Consider the following 18,768-nt stretch of genomic DNA (forward strand, 5'->3'; position numbering starts at 1 on the left):
CTCTCATATGTCAAGTCCCCCTGCCATTTGCACTGAAATAAGTAAAGATGATCACTGCCTGTTTATAGCACAGTCATCAGATCTCAAGGCATAATGAAGCGATGGAGTAAAGGCTTCTGTTGACGGCTTTGAATAGAAAGAAGAGGTTATTAATTCTGCTAGAGGCTTGTGGGGGAAAAGAAAAGAAAAACCGAGTTGGTACCAGAAAGTTTAGCAGCACATTCCCAAGAGCTGACTGATCCATATCAGGGACGCTCTGAGGAAAAGAGGCACAGTACAGGATGCCCTAATGGAAGACGCAGAAGCACCTGTAAAGCAAAACCCAGCATTCTGACATGTGCTTAAATTGTGCATGGTCTCAAAGTGGACTAGGTGACCCTCATGGCCCCTTCCAACTTGAGGATTCTATGAATATAGCCAAGCGCAACAGAGCTACATACACCTAGAAGCAGGTGTCTTAATTTTTACAACAAAAGTGCACGCGGGGTGCAAACCTTGGCCACTCTCACACCTCACTATCATTTATCTCCGTTTAGGATGGAATTGCTTTAGCGAGGAATGTGAACTAGGGAGTTAGCTCCTAACACCCATGCCTTACTGTAAAATGCCCATGTGCTCTTTTATATGGGAAGGTGGCAAATAACTCATTGGCTATAGTCTTCCCTTGCCATGTACTGTATATCAGAAACTTCTGGAGCAATGCAAAGCCTCTAAGGAGAGAAATGATCCTTCAGAAAAGCAGGTAATGATTGCAGCTGAGACAAAACGCTAATACTCAGTGCAGTTTATTTAAATTCATTGAAAAATAAACTTACAAAATTAACACTTTGAAACACATTTAATACTTAACTGCCACCTTAAAGCATTAACACTGGTGCAAGAGAACAATTTATAATGCAAAAGATGTCTAAAAATAGAACACATAAATTTACGTTACATTCATACGGTTAAGAGGATACAGTAATGTCAAGTATCCACATCACAGTGTAACTGGTTATAAGATCTAACACTTGCTCTTCAAAAACTGTGCAGGTGAGTAAGAGTGCAGGGTTCAGTAGACATCGCACTTTACAATGGCTACATGCTTTTCCAAAAATACACAAACTTAATACTCGCGTGTTCATTCGTGCTGACTTTATTATTATTTTACTTGTAAATAGAAGCTTTAAAAATGCATCTTCATGTCTGCGTACCGCACAATCCTTTTGTACCCAGCAAACTCCAGCACTGCAAGAGTCCAATGCTGCCAGAGTCAGGCTTTGTTTCCTTTGCTTTTGCCCTCGGGTGGTAGGACGGGTGCAGCCCCAATATCCACAGTAATGTTAACATACAGACGGTACTTCTTCTTTCCCAAGAGTTTGTATTCCAAAGAATTCATCCCATCATCTCTCCACGTTTTTTTAGTGTTCAGTTCAGCAGGCCTAGAGGGGAAAGTAAAGGTGGAATGATGTGTGGCAGGGACAGTAGAGAGAGAAAAATGCTAATCAGATATCAATGTTACAGGTCTAGGTTTTTCAGCAGAGATGAAGAGGAAATTTTCTAGCGTTATGGTTTTTTTTTTTTAAAAAAAAAATTTATTAAGATTTTTTAAATTCAAAAATGCAAAAGTAATAAACAATATAACATATATCATAACGTATTATCAAAACTTCTTTGGACTCCCTCACGTCTCCCGCTCCCACTTGCATCATTACAAAACTTTTTCCAGCAATTTATCAACTTATTTACATTCTTAAGTCTTATTCATTTAATTTAGTCTGATAATTCTCCAAAAAATTTATATTTTCCTCAGTCTCATTTATCATCCAGATTATGTCTAATTTAGTGGTGCTGAATTGTTTATGATCTGCCATCCTTCTTAACATTCAACCAAATTACAGTGTTTTTGTAAATAAATCCTGAATTTCTTCCAGTCTTCTTCAACCGTCTCCTCTCCCAGGTCTCAGATTCTGCCGGTCATCTCTGCCAATTCCATATAGTCTATCAATTGCATCTGCCATTCTTCCAGTGTGGGTAGATCTTGGGTTTTCCAATGCTTAAAGGTAAAGGTAAAGGTACCCCTGCCCGTACGGGCCAGTCTTGACAGACTCTGGGGTTGTGCGCCCATCTCACTTAAGAGGCCAGGGGCCAGCGCTGTCCGGAGACACTTCCGGGTCACGTGGCCAGCGTGACATCGCTGCTCTGGCCAGAGCCAGAGCCAGAGCCGCACACGGAAACGCCGTTTACCTTCCCGCTGGTAAGCGGTCCCTATTTATCTACTTGCACCCGGAGGTGCTTTCGAACTGCTAGGTTGGCAAGCGCTGGGACCGAGCAGCAGGAGTGCACCCCTTCATTTTCTCCAAACTCTGCAATTTCCAATTGTCTCCATCTTTTTCTAGTATTTCCCCATATTTTGGCCATTTGGCCTCCATATTGGGTCTTTTTCGGGCCTTAGCTTCCAGAGGTGACAGCCACCTTGGAGTTTTATTTTCCAGTAAGTCTTTATATTTTGTCCAGACATTAAACACTGCTTTTCTGACAATATGGTTCTTAAAGGCCTTATTGATCTTAACCTTGTCATACCATAAGTATGCACGCCAACCAAAAGCATTGTTGAAACCTTCCAGATCCAGTACGTCAGTGTCTTCGAGAAGTAGCCAGTCTTTTAGCCAGCAGAAAGCTGCGGCCTCATAGTACAACTTTAGGTCTGGCAGGGCAAAGCCCCCTCTTTCTTTCGCATCAGTTAGTATCTTAAACTTAATTCTGGGCTTTTTGCCCTGCCAGACAAACTTAGATATATCTCTCTGCCACTTCCGGAAGCACTCCGTCTTGTCCACAATCTGTAGTGTTTGGAACAAAAACAACATTTTTGGAAGTACATTCATCTTGATAGCAGCAATTCGGCCTAACAAAGAAAGTTTCAATTTTGTCCAACTGTCTAAATCTCTCTTAATTTCTGACCAACAAGAAATTTTCTAGCGTTATGAAACATGAATAGATAGGCGAATTCTTCCAAGTAGGAGGTGCCTCACCCACGAATGTGCTACTAAGCCAGTGTTTCCCAACCTTGTGCCTCCAGCTGTTTTTGAACTACAACTCCCATCATCCCTGACTAGCAAGACCAGTGGCAAGGGATGATGGGAATTGTAGTCCAAAAACAGCTGGAGGCACAAGGTTGGGAAACACTGTACTAAGCACATGAGGCTCTTTCGGGAAATTTGGTGGCAGACTGAATACCTTCACAAGCAGAGCCTTCAATACCAAAAAGGCCAGGTGCAGCCAAAGAGCGGCATAGTTTTCAGTCTATCTGATTGCTATGAACTGAGGGCAGTCCAGTAATCTGCTTGGTGTGCCTCTGAGCATATACAGTATCTCTCAGCTCAAAGCAGCCACAACAGCGAAGGCTGAGAAGAGTTTCTGTGTCAGATGATGTAGCTGATAGGCACCTCTGCTCTTCATTTATCTCTATTCCAGTAGAGCTGCTGGAATGCCTCAACTCTGGCTGTTGGGGAGATGTTTATCAATAAGATATTTAAATATTTTGCTCCATCCTGCTGGTAGTTGCATTGATAAACAATGAATTTGAGGTGCCAAAGACTGTAAGTCTCTACTACTTAAATATATGTCCTGGCTCAAGGGTGAGGGTGTGGTTTGATCTGGTGCAGATGCAATGTGTTACAAGCCCTGTCTGCTGGGAAGTGTAGTGCACGTAAAACCGGTCATGGAAAGAAGAAAATCTGTATTCACCTTTTAAGGTTCTGTACACGTTCAGCAGCTTGTCCATAGTCTATCATTTTGTAATGCCCAACATAAAGTGGAACGCGATCTATTCCCATTCCTGCGATAGCAATCCTTTTGAAGTGAAGAGATGGTGAAAACATTAATTTACGAGCCTAAGTACATGCATTTCAGAACATTTCTCCATAAAAAATGGCAAAATCAAGGCAGACGGCAACAAAGGTGAAATGGTTAGGACTGGCATATTCTAAGGGTTCATGATTGTCAATTATTTTTTGTCTAGCAGTGACACAGACACAAGATGGCTGGATAATTTGCTCTTGGTAGGTGGAATTATATAAGATCAGGCCAGCCGTTTTCTTTCTTGTCCTACCTTGGGTGCATTGCTGTGCCTCTGCTCAAAAATGGCTCACAAAACCCGAAATAACAGATTTTAGCACCAGCCTCCACTCTGTATCAGGGTTAGGGTTAGCAAACCAATTCTTTGAAGTTCAATCTGATGAGCTTCAATGCTGTTCCTTAGAAATGGTTTTTCCTTTTTTTTGAAAGGGGGGCAGCCATACGAGTAACATTGTCCTAATACAACCACATATGCTGACAATGGCTTCACGGCCTCAGTGGCCAGTATGAAAGCCTATCAGGCTGGTGATGCCGTGTCAGATTTCTCTGTTTCAACTGCACTGGGCCAAAGTGAGAACTGCAGTTATCAAGTCTACATTCCAAAATACTTTCCCATCTGCTGTTCTGCACTATTTTAAATTATTTATCATTCATTAACAATTTTTTAAAGGAGGAATTAGAGAAGGGGGTCTTTGGTGTCACAATAATTATTAGGCACCATAGAATCACAGGAGGAGATCCTCAGGAATGGTAATTAATAACAATAAAATGGACAAATGGGGAGCATGAAGGGCATAAAAACAATTTGGCATCACACTAGAGTTAATCAATGTTAACACATTTTTAACAACTAGAAAAAGGGGGGGGGGATAATTTTGCCTTTCAACAAAAATAAACAAATTTGGGGCCATCTTGAGGGGCACAAAGCATGGGGCGGGGAGGCCTGGATACCGCTCACAGGTTAGTCACCTTTACTTTGAACAGCGGTTAGAACAAAGTGTTCCATTTACATTTTTATATTCTGTCAACCGTGTTTGGGAACAGAAAAACGCCCGGGAAAGATGAACAGAAATTTCACAAGACTTTGCCACATTCATGTTTGATAGGGCTGATCTTTGCTCAAACTAGCAACTGGCTGACATTTAATTCAACACCCAGTAAGAAACCACCTTGTCACCTTGCAGCCTCCTGTACACATCCCAATCTAAAGTCTTTTTAACTGTCTGCAAAGGTTTGTATGGGTGCCCTTTTATCTCAAACAGCAATCTTCTACCCTTTATCATAAACTGCTTTGGAAATTCCTAAGCAGCTTGTCACATGGTACAAGGAGTTTGGATTTAAAAAACAAACAAACAACAGTTCCCTGCAGTGCAGCTTCAGGCTTGTTTATAGATTCTTGCACCGTAGAGCCCCATCCTTGGAATAGCAGCTTTCAGAGGACGCTTTTCAAATGTTCTGCCATTTCAGCCAACTTTTCTCACACTTTTCTAACTAAAGGTGCAAAACAGTGCTTCTTTGAATGGAAAACACATTCCACACACAAAAGGGCACCTTTAAATCCAACCTATCAAATGAAGTAATTACCAACCACTTTCTGAACAGAGGTCCTATTGAGCGATGGAGAGCTCTCACATCATTCTTTTAAACAGGCACAACTTAACTGTTGTTATGTTTGAATTTATCACAACCTTTTTCAACGCCTGTTCCTCAATAGTACCTTTCAGCAATGTCATCATCTTCACCATCTTTGTCCCAGAAGGTATTTGGAAACCCATTTATCTTCATGTAATGCTCTGGGGTCAAAGCAATTACACCACCAAAAAAGGACCAGTATGGGAAACTACAAAGAAAAATAAACCTAGATCAGTTTACAAAAAAATAATAATATTGCACTGCACTGTGGAAAGCAAAGAGTACATGTGTCTGGCACAACAAACTAGAATACTTTTATTTTTCTTTGGTCCTACATGGAGCATCAGGACACAATGACTTTCACATTCATGCAAGTTTAGTGCTCCTGATGCTGTACCAGAAGTGTTGTGAATACAGGGAGTATTAGTTCTGGAAAAAGTTCAAGACTTCACAAAAAAAATTCCTTCCAGTAGCACCTTAAAGACCAACTAAGTTAGTTCTTGGTATGAGCTTTCGTGTGCATGCACACTTCTTCAGATGCACACGAAAGCTCATACCAAGAACTAACTTAGTTGGTCTTTAAGGTGCTACTGGAAGGATTTTTTTTTGTTTTGACTATGGCAGACCAACACGGCTACCTATCTGTAACTTCAAGACTTCAGTATGCTTAAAAACATACCTTCCAAGTTTCTTCTCTCTTACATCTCAATGTTAAGGCCATGATTTAAGCATGCTTGGAAGTAAGAAAATACAGTTTTTCCTTGCAACAGAAACAAAGCACTTTGGAATGTGCTTCCAATGAACACCAGGAAGGCACTTGCAGTATTGGCACTTACACACCTGCTTAAAACTCATCGGCGTTCCTGAAGGGTGCTGTGTTGATGTATTAGGCTTATCTAATGTATTTTCTACTTGTTTTATGAAGAACATTTTATTGTTGATTGTATGCTTCTCACTGCCACATTTTTTCTAAAGGTTTGTTGTATTTGCAAATAAAAATAAATTGCAAATAAATTCAATGGGATTTACAATCCCAAGTCAGATTGCAGTTCAAAGTGTCATACAAAAGAAGCGCATGCAGGAGAACACCTGTGTGGTTTTATGCTCCGTACCCTAATCCATATGCACGCAATGTTAGAAAGGGAAAAGGAGTAGACGTATTCTGTCCAATTGCTTCATAAAAAATGAAATTGCCAGAACCTGCAAAACTGCTGGTTGACTGCAAAGCACTTGGCCCAGTGTTAACCCTTATAATTTTTAAACAATTATTATTTAATAAATTCATTTTAATTTGTACTATTTACATTTTTGTACTACTTGTGTTACATTTCTTCTCCTCTCTCCTGCCTGCCCCCAGCCAATGGTAATATGGGCCTAGTATACCTTTTCCTTGGGATATTTATTACCTGTAGTATAACTTGTCAATAGCAGTGGACAGTTGTTTGGGGAAATAATCATCACAGGCATAAACATTATAATCATTCTCTGGAATGAGGTCCACATCATGCAGAAGCAGGCAGTCCCAGTCATCGTCTTTCATGGCCTCGCGGACTCCAACGTTAAGAAGCTTTGCTCGGTTAAATGGGCCACTTCCAGCCTGAAAAGAGAAAATGAAAATCAGCCTTAGAACACAATGATGAATTGGTTAGAGGGCGCTCATAATATATTGTGCTGCTTTTGTGACACTGAGATATTCGGCATGCTTGGCGTATCAATCAGTTGTTGAAGAAACTAGTTTGCAGTCCAGCAACTGTGAGGAAAGACAAAATTAGCGGTTAGGAAGGGATCGCCACCTCACACAAGCAGCTGGACTATGGGATGAGAGATAAGGAGGCTAAAATAAGGGTGAAGAATAGCTATTAAGTAAAGAAGAACATGAAGAAAGGTAAGTGGAGAATGAGGATCTGAGGAAATGGAAGAAGCAAAATGGAGCTAATAATCACTGGACCAAGATTGCCAACATTTCAGGACTGGGATATGTTAACAGCTGTAAAGTGTTTACATGGTTAATAATGAGTGTGATGACCACAAAATTTGTAACAAACAAGCCTGATATCAAGCCTGATATCAATTGTACACATTCACACCTAGAAATGAAAAACAACTAATTAACCCCTCCACAAATGGCCTTCTCTTCAGTACTTCCCTTTTGTTTCTGATCTTTACATGTGATTTTATTTTTTATTTTTTAAAATCCCCAGAAGATCACATTATTTTCATAGAAACATCCATAGGAAGAGTTTGGACTAAGCAGCACTCATAGCATGTACTCCATCTGGCATAAAAGCAGCATGGCTGATTAGAAGATTAACCACTTGCAATTTAGAAAGCAGCAGCACCCTTGACATTTCAACTTTTTTCTCCACAGAAGATTCTACGTAAAGCAGATTTTGATTTTATGAGGAGCACTTTATAGACAGCTGTATATCGAAACTGCAGGCACACTCCCATATTCTGTACTTATCTGACAACCTTTGCGTTAGCTCATTTTATTAAAAAAAAACATGTTAAAGAGACTTGCAGCGTGCCTTTGGTTTGGCTTACCTGATGAATCAAGTAGATACAGTAGTTAATCTGCTGACGCTGAAGGAAGGGATGGAGATAATAGAGGAAGTGCTGCAAGTGTTTCTCGTGATTCTTGTGTGGCACAATGACAGCAGTTTTGTAGCGAGCCACACAGTGTGGAGGGCTGTAGTGACCACCTGACTGGACATATGGGTTTTTGCTGATGATCGTTTCTTCACTGGGTAGTGTGTCAAATGTGACGGCTAAGGGTCCAACTGTATGAGAAGAAGGGTTAAGTGGGTGAGTTTCAGAATAAGTTATTCATGGAGATAAAGTTTCCTACGAGGATAGTTGGTAGAGCACAGGTGCTGATTTAAACATTTTTCTTCTACAAGAATGAGTGTTTGAGGCTCTGGCTGGGCTCAGACATAACTGACTAAACCACTAATTAGCATTAGGAGAGCAAGCTTTTCCAAGCCTCAGGCCTGTGCATTTCCCCTCTCCTCTGATAAGGATGCAGAGGAGATTAGAGGCTTCTACTTCCATTTAAGATTAACTGGTTTAGCATTCCATCCAAACCCTAAACTATGGCTAAACTAAACTAAAGCAAGCCAGCTTCATAAGAGTACAATTTGATTTGCAGCTTGCCTGAGCTTAGATGCCCCCAGCAAGCTGCTGGTAGTTTAAAATGAATGCTTCTTTGCACTTGTGCAAGGATGAGTGCATGATCCCAAGGCTCATCCAAACAAGGTCATTATGTCAGAACGCAAAATCAATTAGAGACAGGCACAAATCACCCAATCCCTTGCAATAAGAAGCTAGTCAACTGCTTTCTTACAAACTCTAGGTAGTTTTTAAATTCCAGCATGTTTTTATATAAGTACTTCACAGAAAATATATTTAATTGTGGAATCAGTACTTAATTTGCCTTTAAACAGCAAGAGCTATTAAGTATACAATGCAGCTTCCTTGGGTCAGTGGGGTCATAGCACTTCAATTAACATTTTTAAATTAAAAGTGTTCCATTTTCACAATCAATAGCAGCCTTGAAACCAGAGGCTGGTATAAAGCTATACACTGACCAACTCTATTTACTATTCTGAGGGACTGATCCTTCTTATGCCAAGGGAACACCAATTGCTATGCCAGCACGCAGTTGAATATGACATTGCACCAGCACAGCAAGGACACTACAACTAAATTGCATATATAAGCTGGTTTAGAGTGAAGGAGGAATGGATTTACTGCAGACTAGAGTATCTCCATACTCTAATCCTGTATACAACAAACATTGGTTCCTTTAACTCAAGCAGATCCAATGATTGCACCTGTACAAGGAAGAAATGGAAAACAAGAAGAGCATACAGTGGTACCTCGGGTTACAGACACTTCAGGTTACAGACTCTGCTAACCCAGAAATAGTACCTCGGGTTAAGAACGTTGCTTCAGGATGAGAACAGAAATCGCGTGGTGGCGGTAGCAGGAGGCCCCAATAGCTAAAGTGGTACCTTAGGTTAAGAACAGTTTCAGGTTAAGAACGGACCTCCATAATGAATTAAGTTCTTAACCTGAGGTTCCACTGTACTGTGTGACTTCCTTCATGCATCCACAGGAGACAGACCACACTGGGACAAGCACTGCGAGTAACAACACCTGGCCACACTATTTGCTGATCACTTTTAACAGCTGAATAAATCACATACAGTGGTACCTCAGGTTAAGTACTTAATTCGTTCTGGAGGTCTGTTCTTAACCTGAAACTATTCTTAACCTGAAGCACCACTTTAGCTAATGGGGCCTCCTGCTGCCGCTGCGCCGCCGGAGCACGATTTCTGTTCTCATCCTGAAGCAAAGTTCTTAACCTGAAGCACTATTTCTGGGTTAGCAGAGTCTGTAACCTGAAGCGTATGTAACCTGAAGCATATGTAACCTGAGGTACCACTGTAATTAGAATGGTCTGGAAAATAAGAATAAGTTATGCAGAACAAGGGGGATTAAAAGGTTCAAGATATTCAGTTGGCTTCATGGGAAGGAAAAGGGTAGGAGGAGAGCATAGGAAGTCAAACCACATTTACTTAAGGCATATAAAAGTAAAGTTAACATACCAAATAATAATAATAATAATAATAATAATAATAATAATAATAATCCCGTGCCCATCTGAGTGGGTTGCCCCAGCCACTCTGGGCAGCTTCCAACAAACTCTCTAAACTAGGAGGGATCAGATCTGCTGATTCAAGAGGAAAAGGCAATTACAGTTCTCAGTAATAGTAATGGCAGGGGAGGACTTTGGTAATATGGTGCCCTGGGCAAGGACAGAATTTGGCACATACCCCCCCCCCAAAAAAAAAATTCCTTAACTTCACAATAATTCCTTTTAGTGCTGTTGCTTTTTAAATGGATCTTCTCAGTAGGTGCCTGTATAAATATAGGTTTTATTATCATTTTTATGATTTTGTGCTCCCTCAGCTCAGCGCCCTGTGCAAAGGAACTGCCTGCGCCACACTACAATCCAGCACTGGTTATGGCCATGGTTGGTGCAGAAGACTTCACTGGTAACTAAGCAGATTATACTGATGATTCAATCATGGGTACACTCATCTTCTCAAAAAGCAGCACAGCCTACTACAAACCTTAAGGTAAAGGTAAAGGTACCCCTGCCCGTACGGGCCAGTCTTGACAGACTCTGGGGTTGTGCGCCCATCTCACTTAAGAGGCCAGGGGCCAGCGCTGTCCGGAGACACTTCCGGGTCACGTGGCCAGCGTGACATCGCTGCTCTGGCGAGCCAGAGCCGCACACGGAAACGCCGTTTACCTTCCCGCTGGTAAGCGGTCCCTATTTATCTACTTGCACCCGGAGGTGCTTTCGAACTGCTAGGTTGGCAGGCGCTGGGACCGAGCAGCGGGAGCGCACCCCGCCGCAGGGATTCGAACCGCCGACCTTTCGATCAGCAAGCCCTAGGCGCTGAGGCTTTAACCCACAGCGCCACCTTTACCCTTCAAGAATATGGAAATGAAGTTATTTCTTCTCACTACTAATGAGGACCCTAGACATTTACTGCATACAAAAGCAAAGAACACCATCTCTTCCACAACCTGACTACACTATTTGGATTGAGTCAGCTATTACTTTTTTTTCCTAGACAAGGGCTGAAAGATTGACAGTGTCACTTTTTCAAGAGTGTGAATTTCATTACTGCAAATCTACTGCTTTCCCATCAGGAGTCACAGAATGGCAACTATACTTTGTCTGGCTCCTATTTGCTGATATTGCCACTGCCGCATAGAATGATTTACACAAGCTTTATCAAAACCAAATGAATGCTGCCTAGGATATAGTACCATCACAACTCCCTCTCATTTCACTCCCCACCTTATAATATTGGCTTGATCGGAATGTAATGTGAAGAGAGAAGAAATAGGGAACTTATAGTCCTCCAGATGTTGCTGAACCACAACTCAGGTCATATTTGATGGGAGGACTGGGACTGATGGGAGTTTGAGTCCAAGTCAGCCTGCTTTTGCTAACCATAGTTAAGATTAAACACAATTTGGGTTTGGATGACACAGCAAGCTGGAGGTTTTTCCAAAACAGTACTAAACAATTCTGAACTCGCCGTCATGTGGAAAAAAACACAAGCCAAGGGCAATGACTTCGCTGCAAAGAAATAATTGATCAACTGAAATCATAGTGATGTTGGGTGATGGACAGGTGAGAGGCCTGCCAGAGTTGGGGGACAGACAGACAAGGAATCGGCCTGTCAGCCAGATCCTGTTCCCTACTCCTGTGCTAAACTATGGTGAGCATTATGCCAAACCAGTCCAGCAGTAAGAAAAGCAGTCATTGGAGCAGATAATGCAAGCACAAGTCCAGAGTCAGGCAGTTATTCATAAGTAGTTACTGAAAAAGATTAAGTTTTTAAAAATAGCAGCATGCAAGATAAGAAGTACTGGATGCTAATCTCTAGCACACTGAAAAACATCTTAAGATGAACAGCAATTGTTGAAAAGGATAGCTACTTATAGCAAAAGCAACTGCTTCCAATGGAGAATTAATACAGTGGTGCCCCGCAAGATGAATGCCTCGCAAGACGAAAAACTCGCTAGACGAAAGAGTTTTCCGTTTTTTGAGGTACTTCGCAAGACAAATTTTCCTATGGGCTTGCTTCGCAAGACGAAACGTCTTGCGAGTTCTTGCGAGTTTGTTTCCTTTTTCTTAAAGCCGCTAAGCCGCTAATAGCCACTAAGCCGCTAATAGCCGTGCTTCGCAAGACAAAAAAACCGCAAGACGAAGAGACTCGCGGAACGGATTAATTTCGTCTTGCGAGGTACCACTGTATAGGAAAGTAATGCAAAAAGAACACAATCCTACAACCCAAAATACAAAAGCAAGTTCACCAGCCAAATTAACATAGGGTTTCTTAAATTTCAACAACAAAGGCAAAAAGTTAAAAGGACAATCAAAATCTCTTGTCAGACTAATGTGGACTGAGTCTCAAATGCCTTATGTATAAAAGGTCCAAGTGTTGGGCAACATTTGTCAGATCAGATTAAGATATTGTACACGAATGGAGCTTTGCTCATGAGGTAGCTTTAATAGCAAAGCAATACAGAGCCAAAGTTGTGTATCTGCTGTTGTATGGCAGATGTGTGAGTATGAATATTTGGAAGACCTGGGAAACCAAAATCACATCTCATCAAAACCCAAGTTATGCAGAAAGTCAGATCATTGACTGCCCCTGTAGCATGCAGCTATGACATCACCTGAAAGAAGGGAACAGTTGCTAAACCTGTCCCCCAGGCATAGCCTGGAATGCCTGAAAATAAATTTGTCTGCTTTTGTGCCTGCATTTTGAGGATATAAAACTGAAATCACTCCTGAAGTAAACTGCCTTACTTTCATTAGTAATGCATAATGGGGGGGGGGGGGGAATAAATACACACAGTAAAGTACTACCTTTCTGATAAAGTCGAAACTTCTTTTACTGATTTAACAAGACAAAATGTATAATTTATTACCTAATTAGCATATCAAATTGTATTATCATACAATCGTAGAGTTGGAAGGGACCCAAGGGTCATCTAGTCCAACCCCCTGCAATGCAGGAATCTCAGCTAAAGAATCCAGGGCAGATGACCATCCAACCTCCCCTTAAAATCCTCCAAAGAAGGAGAGTCTGCAACCTCCAGAGGGAGACTGTTCCACAGTCAAACAGCTCAAACACATGGGTCCACTGGAAGGTCATCCAATATCAAATCAATGTTTCCTGTAGTAGCCAAGGTTCTCTTAGCACAACAAACCAACCATTTATCAAACACATAACAAAGACAATCCCCAGCCAGTCAAGGACAGAAACAAAAGTAGTTGATATAGCTACAGGTTTTTATGATGCTGTTTGTTGACTCAAAAAAGGAAGCACATACATTGTTTAATGGATATCCTGCAATTCCAGCGCTAGAAAATACAAGCCAACAGGTGTAATTTCCCATCAAAATTCTATATTCTAAAAGAATGATATAATATTTGAAATGAATGCTACTACGAAAGATGCTTTCACACATCGGTCCCAGTATAATAACTATCCCACATACAGGTAAAGCAATCCTAAAACCCAATCAGCTTAACTGGAGAGATAGAATGCAGGTTTCCCTCTACCCAGTCCTGGCAATGTGGGGTGTGCTCTGTGAACAAGGTGGATCCCACTGCACCCAGCTGAGGTTCTTATGGAGCCTTAGTCAGTCCAGCTACTACCAATGGGCCTGATCCAGACCCCTATGCAACACCAGCCAGGAGCTGGCACAGTGAAAACTGGAAATTTTACTGTGTGTCCTTCCTTATCCTTGAGCAGTACAACCAGGAAATGGAAGAGATGGTGGCTCCACTACTTCATGCAGCCCTGCTGCTCCTAAGTGCGAGTTAGGATCACAGCCAAATACAGCTTTCATGTGCAACTCAAATCATTAGGATGCATTACCAACATCAACCTGCAACAATACATACCCAATATTGGTGACTCAGTGCAGTACCGCATATTTGCCTTATCAGGAGCAGGAGTGAACAAACTGAGATTTGTATAGACATCCTCTGTTTTTGAATAGTCCAATGGGCGAGGTAGCGGAAAAGAAGTCCGATATACAGTTGAATTGCTGCCTCGGTACAGGATCAAGATGAATATTGCTTGAAAGATTATCAAAAAAAGTAGAAAGCAGGGATTTTCTACTCGAGAAAGGGACATTTTCTTTCCAAAAGCCATACTTAGGCTAAACACTTAATTCTTCAAGACACACTGACATTTTAACTTCATGGGTACAGTGCAATGGAACAGTAAATGTTCTCAATGGGCAGCTGAATAAGGGAGCTAGCATCTTTGGAAAATGCCCAAAGTTTTCACAGGATATAATGCAACCTATATTATTACTGCAGATCAAACATCTTAGATTCTAACCATCTTCTGTGCATCTTTATCCATTCTTCTATTATTCAATCTGCAATTAAAATGAGAAAAGCAATGAAAAGGTGCTAACAATACATTTGACTTCTAACTGGATATAATGGCATATAAACTATAACTAGGAATACTGTTTTAAAACTAACAATTGTTTGACCTCTTCCGTGTTAGGTGGTCCCAGGTTAATTTGGTGTCTCCGGTCAAAAGCAGCTCAGGTAACATGACTATGAAATCCCTCTGCCAGAAGCTTAGAGAGTTCAGCTTGTACAAGCAAATATAACCAATACTGTACTAGCAAGTGAATGAAAGGCAGCTTGATGAAACTGAGTTACCGGTAGATAGATAAAACGGCTGACAGCAGAAGCAAAGTGGGAGGGCTGTGACTTTCAATTCATTTACGTATTTAATTTATATAAATGTATGAGCATTTATTGGGGGCAATCTATAATCACCTGTTTCCCACTTGCCACTGTGGAGTGGAACAGTTTCAAAATGCTGGTATTTAAAATTACGTTTTGGTGCAGATCCCGATCTCCACACTTCAGATTAAATTCTGGGTTTTTAGCCAATACATTTTCTTTCCATTACTGAAACTCTTGTTTCAGGAGAAAGATTAACCCAAGCATAATTATTACATATAATACAATAAGATCTAAAGCAATATTGCAATGTAGAGTACTCCTATTCAGGGTTCCAGTCAGTTGGCCAGGCCCTCTTTCAGGAATCAGAACAAACTATTTCTCCTCCCAACCCTAAGTTTTATGTTTCTCTTTTCCAACTGAGACTCAGCATTCTTTGGCAGCTAAGCATAAGTCAGTCAGTGTGTTTGCCTAGATTTAAAATTTTAGAAACTGTGAAGCCCAGGCTTCCAATTCAGTGAGAAATTCAAATATATTCAATACTTACTTAATTATTTATCAAACCTAAAGTTGTTTTGCTGCTTTAACAATACAAAATACATAATTTAACACTTAATTAGCATAATATTATACTTATTTGGCATTTTTCTTAATTTTACAAAGCAATGCTATGTCTTCTTATTCAAAAGAACAGCCCATTTTGCAAAGTGCACGTACTGTAAATGCAGTATACGACTGGACCCTTACTTTTGTACAGGCAAATATAACCAATACTGTACAGTACTAGCAAGTGAATGAGAGGCAGACTGCAGCACCCTATGCTACTTAAAACACAGGCATCTTAATTTTTGCCACCTGGGCATAGGCAAATAAAACTTGAAAATAGAAATTACAAATGTTGTAGTAAACAAACAAACAAAAGACATTACTTGGGAAGAAACCACATTGCATACTCACAATATTAAGGACTGGCAGCATATTTGGGTATCAAGATAAGCTTGCAACAACAATGAAAACACTGAGCACACCTTGCATGAGTGCTCACAGGAATTATCATTTTCTAACACAGTAAAATAGATTGTTCTACATAAAACCATTACAAAATGTGTTTTAAGTAAACTGTTGTCCTCATCCGGAAGAAAAAAAAGAATTATTAATAATATACAGTGGTACCTTGGGTTACATACGCTTCAGGTTACATACGCTTCAGGTTACAGACTCCGCTAACCCAGAAATAGTGCTTCAGGTTAAGAACTTTGCTTCAGGATGAGAACAGAAATTGTGCTCCGGCGGCATGGCAGCAGCAGGAGGCCCCATTAGCTAAAGTGGTGCTTCAGGTTAAGAACAGTTTCAGGTTAAGTACGGACCGCCGGAATGAATTAAGTATTTAATCCGAGGTACCACTGTATTTTCTCATTGCTGTTCTCACATACTGTCATTTTTATTGGCTAAACAATTGTACTTTATGGCCTTTCTTGCTGTTATATGAATTATTATGGCAGCTGGGTGTTTTGAACTACTTGAATATAATCCCAGTAGTGCAAGAGTTTCAGTGTGGTTCACTGCTTGCTGGTTGACTCTCTCCATTCATCTGAGAACAGGTGTTCTTTCAACCAGACAGGGAAAGTTGAATGTAATTTGATCTGGCACTCAAACATGTCCTAGGTCACTGAAACGAGAATGACTGTTCTTTCAAATGGTCTTTGACTCTCAGAGTTTTCAAAATCCAGAACGCAGTGTCCTTGAAGCACAGGGGAAATACTCAGTTGATCTTATAGAACAGTATAGCACACTATTAGAATATCTCATGCCTGAACCCCAGATACTGGTTTTAATATCAGGAGTCAGTCATGGAACATGGGGGTGGGGAGGAAATCAGACAGATCGACACAAAGACTTTCAACCATATGCAGAGATTTTTCACAACCGCTGAGAACCAGCAGGATTGGTGGGGACATCTTAAAAGGAGGTAAAAGAGCCCTGCCATCTCACCTTTTTCATAGAAATTCGTTCATATTTTTTTTTTTCAAAATATGGTCCAGCCCCCCAGAAGGTCTGAGTGAGCCGGCCCCCTGTTGAAAAAGTTTGCTGACCCCTGGCCTACACTCTACAACAGAATGGAATAAACTTTCTACCGACAGAAAATGTAAAAGGGGGGGGGGGGCGGAGAGATAGGAGAAAATCACAAGGGGTAAGAAGTTGGCTTCCCACCTCTACCTCTACCCACATAGAGCAGTCTTGAGCATATTTTTCTCTCAGAAGTGGCGCTTCTAAGTGTCCTTAGCAGTCCAGCCATAATGTGGTGCTTTGGGGGGGGGGGGGGGAGGAAGCTTCAGAAGAGGGTCAAGCAAGCCCCTGAACTGTGCTACCGGAAGGGAAAATAGAGAAATAAGAGGAGAGGCCAGCAATCAATCTACAGCAGGGGTTAGCAAACCTTTTCAGCAGGGGGCCGGTCCACCGTCCCTCAGACCTCGTGGGGGGCCGGACTATTTTTTTTTTGGGGGGGGGGATATGAATGAATTCCTATGCCCCACAAATAACCCAGAGATGCATTTGAAATAAAAGCAAACATTCTACTCAGGTAAAAACACCAGGCAGGCCCCACAAATCACCCAGAGATGCATTCTACTCATGTAAAAGCAAGCTGATTCCCAAACCGTCCACGGGCCGGATTTAGAAGGCGATTGGGCCAGATCCAGCCCCCAGGCCTTAGTTTGCCTACCAATGATCTACAGTATTGTGCAAAACAGGGAGCTTGCGCATTCACACTGGAAGCCATTTTTGGATCTTCCATTAGGCCCAGGTAAAGCTGAGTGAGAGCTTCCTATTGAACACAACTGAGAACCTCGGGATTTTACCACAGCAGTGAATCAGTAATCCTCTAGCCGGTGGGGCAGGAAGGATTTTCTTCTAATCTGTATGCTTGCTATGGTGCCTATTTCATCATGACATCCTGCCTTGACCCTGTTCGTACACTGCTTTGTGAGTCCTCAAAAAGTGACTAAAGCTGCTTTTAAATAGCGAACCCCTCACAGGGCTTTTGCAACTCAGATCTTCTTCTACGTGTGTGTGGCAGTGGGGGAACCCCTTATTAATTTATTTCTCACAAACATGGGCATAGCCAAATTAATCAAAATCAATACAAATCTGAAGTCCCCCGCCCTTACAAAAGTCAGCCCCCACTAGCAAAAATCCTGGCTATGCCATTTTATAAAATCGCGTACCAAGGCCTGTGATCCCCACAATGTGTGTCTGAGAGGGATTAAGTCAGCGTATGACAGTTGGCAGTTGGCAGTTATTATTGCCAACCAGAACTGTGACGTTTCGCATTTTTCCTCTGAGGAGAAAACAACCGCGGGGGGTGAGGGTGGAAGAGGAGGGTTGAGAAGCGGACACAGCAGCGCTGGCAGAGGCGGGTTAAGTTTAACTTAACCCCCACCCAAAGGCTGCAGTCGAGGAGACTTTGGAGAGTCGCTTAACTCACTCTATGGGACAAAGCGCAACTTTATATGTCTTGACTTCTTCCCCAGCCCCCGGCCTGCTTGGGTTCCCGGCCCCAACCCGCCACCTCTTGACGGTTCACACGAAGCCCCGTTCCCTCCCCCCCCCAACCCACCCCGCTTCTCAGAGAAGCCTGACGAGCGAACAGGTGCCGCCGCCGCCGCCGCCGAGGGCGAGAGATGGGGCTGCTCACCTGCCCCCCTGAGAGAACGCGCGTGTGCAACACTTCCGTCCAGAGGGCTGTCGTCGAGACCCGCCCACCTCCTCGCTTCATCCCCGTGTTTTTTTGCATAACAAGGGTTTCTAGGACTACAGCTCCCGAGATGCAACGTGACGCCTAGGCCCTCTCGGTGGGGTTAGCGTTGCATGCTGGGAATCGGAGTCCACTAGGGCTCCTGCCTTGCTGTGCCTGTCAGACGGAGTCTCTCTCTCTCTCTCTCTCTCTCTCTCTCTCTCTCTCTCTCTCTCTCTCTCTCTCTCTCTCT

The 18,768-nt window shown here is 42.0% G+C and overlaps 1 protein-coding gene across 2 annotated transcripts; it reads right to left on the bottom strand.

Annotated features, from left to right (window-relative positions):
• Positions 1-1,119: 1,119 nt before the first annotated feature.
• On the bottom strand, positions 1,120-18,607 carry LOC307214925 (beta-1,4-galactosyltransferase 3-like). 2 transcript variants are annotated; one of them, XM_079974020.1, is made up of 7 exons: positions 18,477-18,607; positions 13,976-14,460; positions 8,014-8,249; positions 6,876-7,066; positions 5,555-5,677; positions 3,727-3,831; positions 1,120-1,421 (listed from the first exon to the last, which is right to left on the bottom strand). In XM_079974020.1, the coding sequence occupies exons 2-7, from the start codon at positions 14,226-14,228 to the stop codon at positions 1,253-1,255; spliced, it is 1,077 nt and encodes a 358-aa protein (XP_079830146.1). In that variant the 5' UTR covers positions 14,229-14,460; positions 18,477-18,607; the 3' UTR covers positions 1,120-1,252. The 2 variants fall into 2 exon arrangements, with proteins under 2 accessions (XP_079830146.1, XP_079830147.1); XM_079974021.1 differs by lacking the exon at positions 18,477-18,607 and adding an exon at positions 18,399-18,460.
• Between the last annotated feature and the right edge of the window lie 161 nt (positions 18,608-18,768).

The sequence above is a fragment of the Podarcis cretensis genome (assembly GCF_951804945.1).
Source record: "Podarcis cretensis genome assembly, chromosome: 4".
Taxonomy (NCBI): domain Eukaryota; kingdom Metazoa; phylum Chordata; class Lepidosauria; order Squamata; family Lacertidae; genus Podarcis; species Podarcis cretensis.

Coding starts and splice junctions, on each gene's coding strand:
- LOC307214925 (XM_079974020.1), bottom strand. CDS start 14,228: ATGGCTTTTGGAAAGAAAATGTCCCTTTCTCGAGTAGAAAATCCCTGC. Junction 8,250..13,975: donor CACTGAGTCACCAATATTGG/GTATGTATTGTT, acceptor CTTCTCATACAG/TTGGACCCTTAGCCGTCACA. Junction 1,422..3,726: donor CGTGTACAGAACCTTAAAAG/GTGAATACAGAT, acceptor TTTCCCCTCTAG/GCCTGCTGAACTGAACACTA.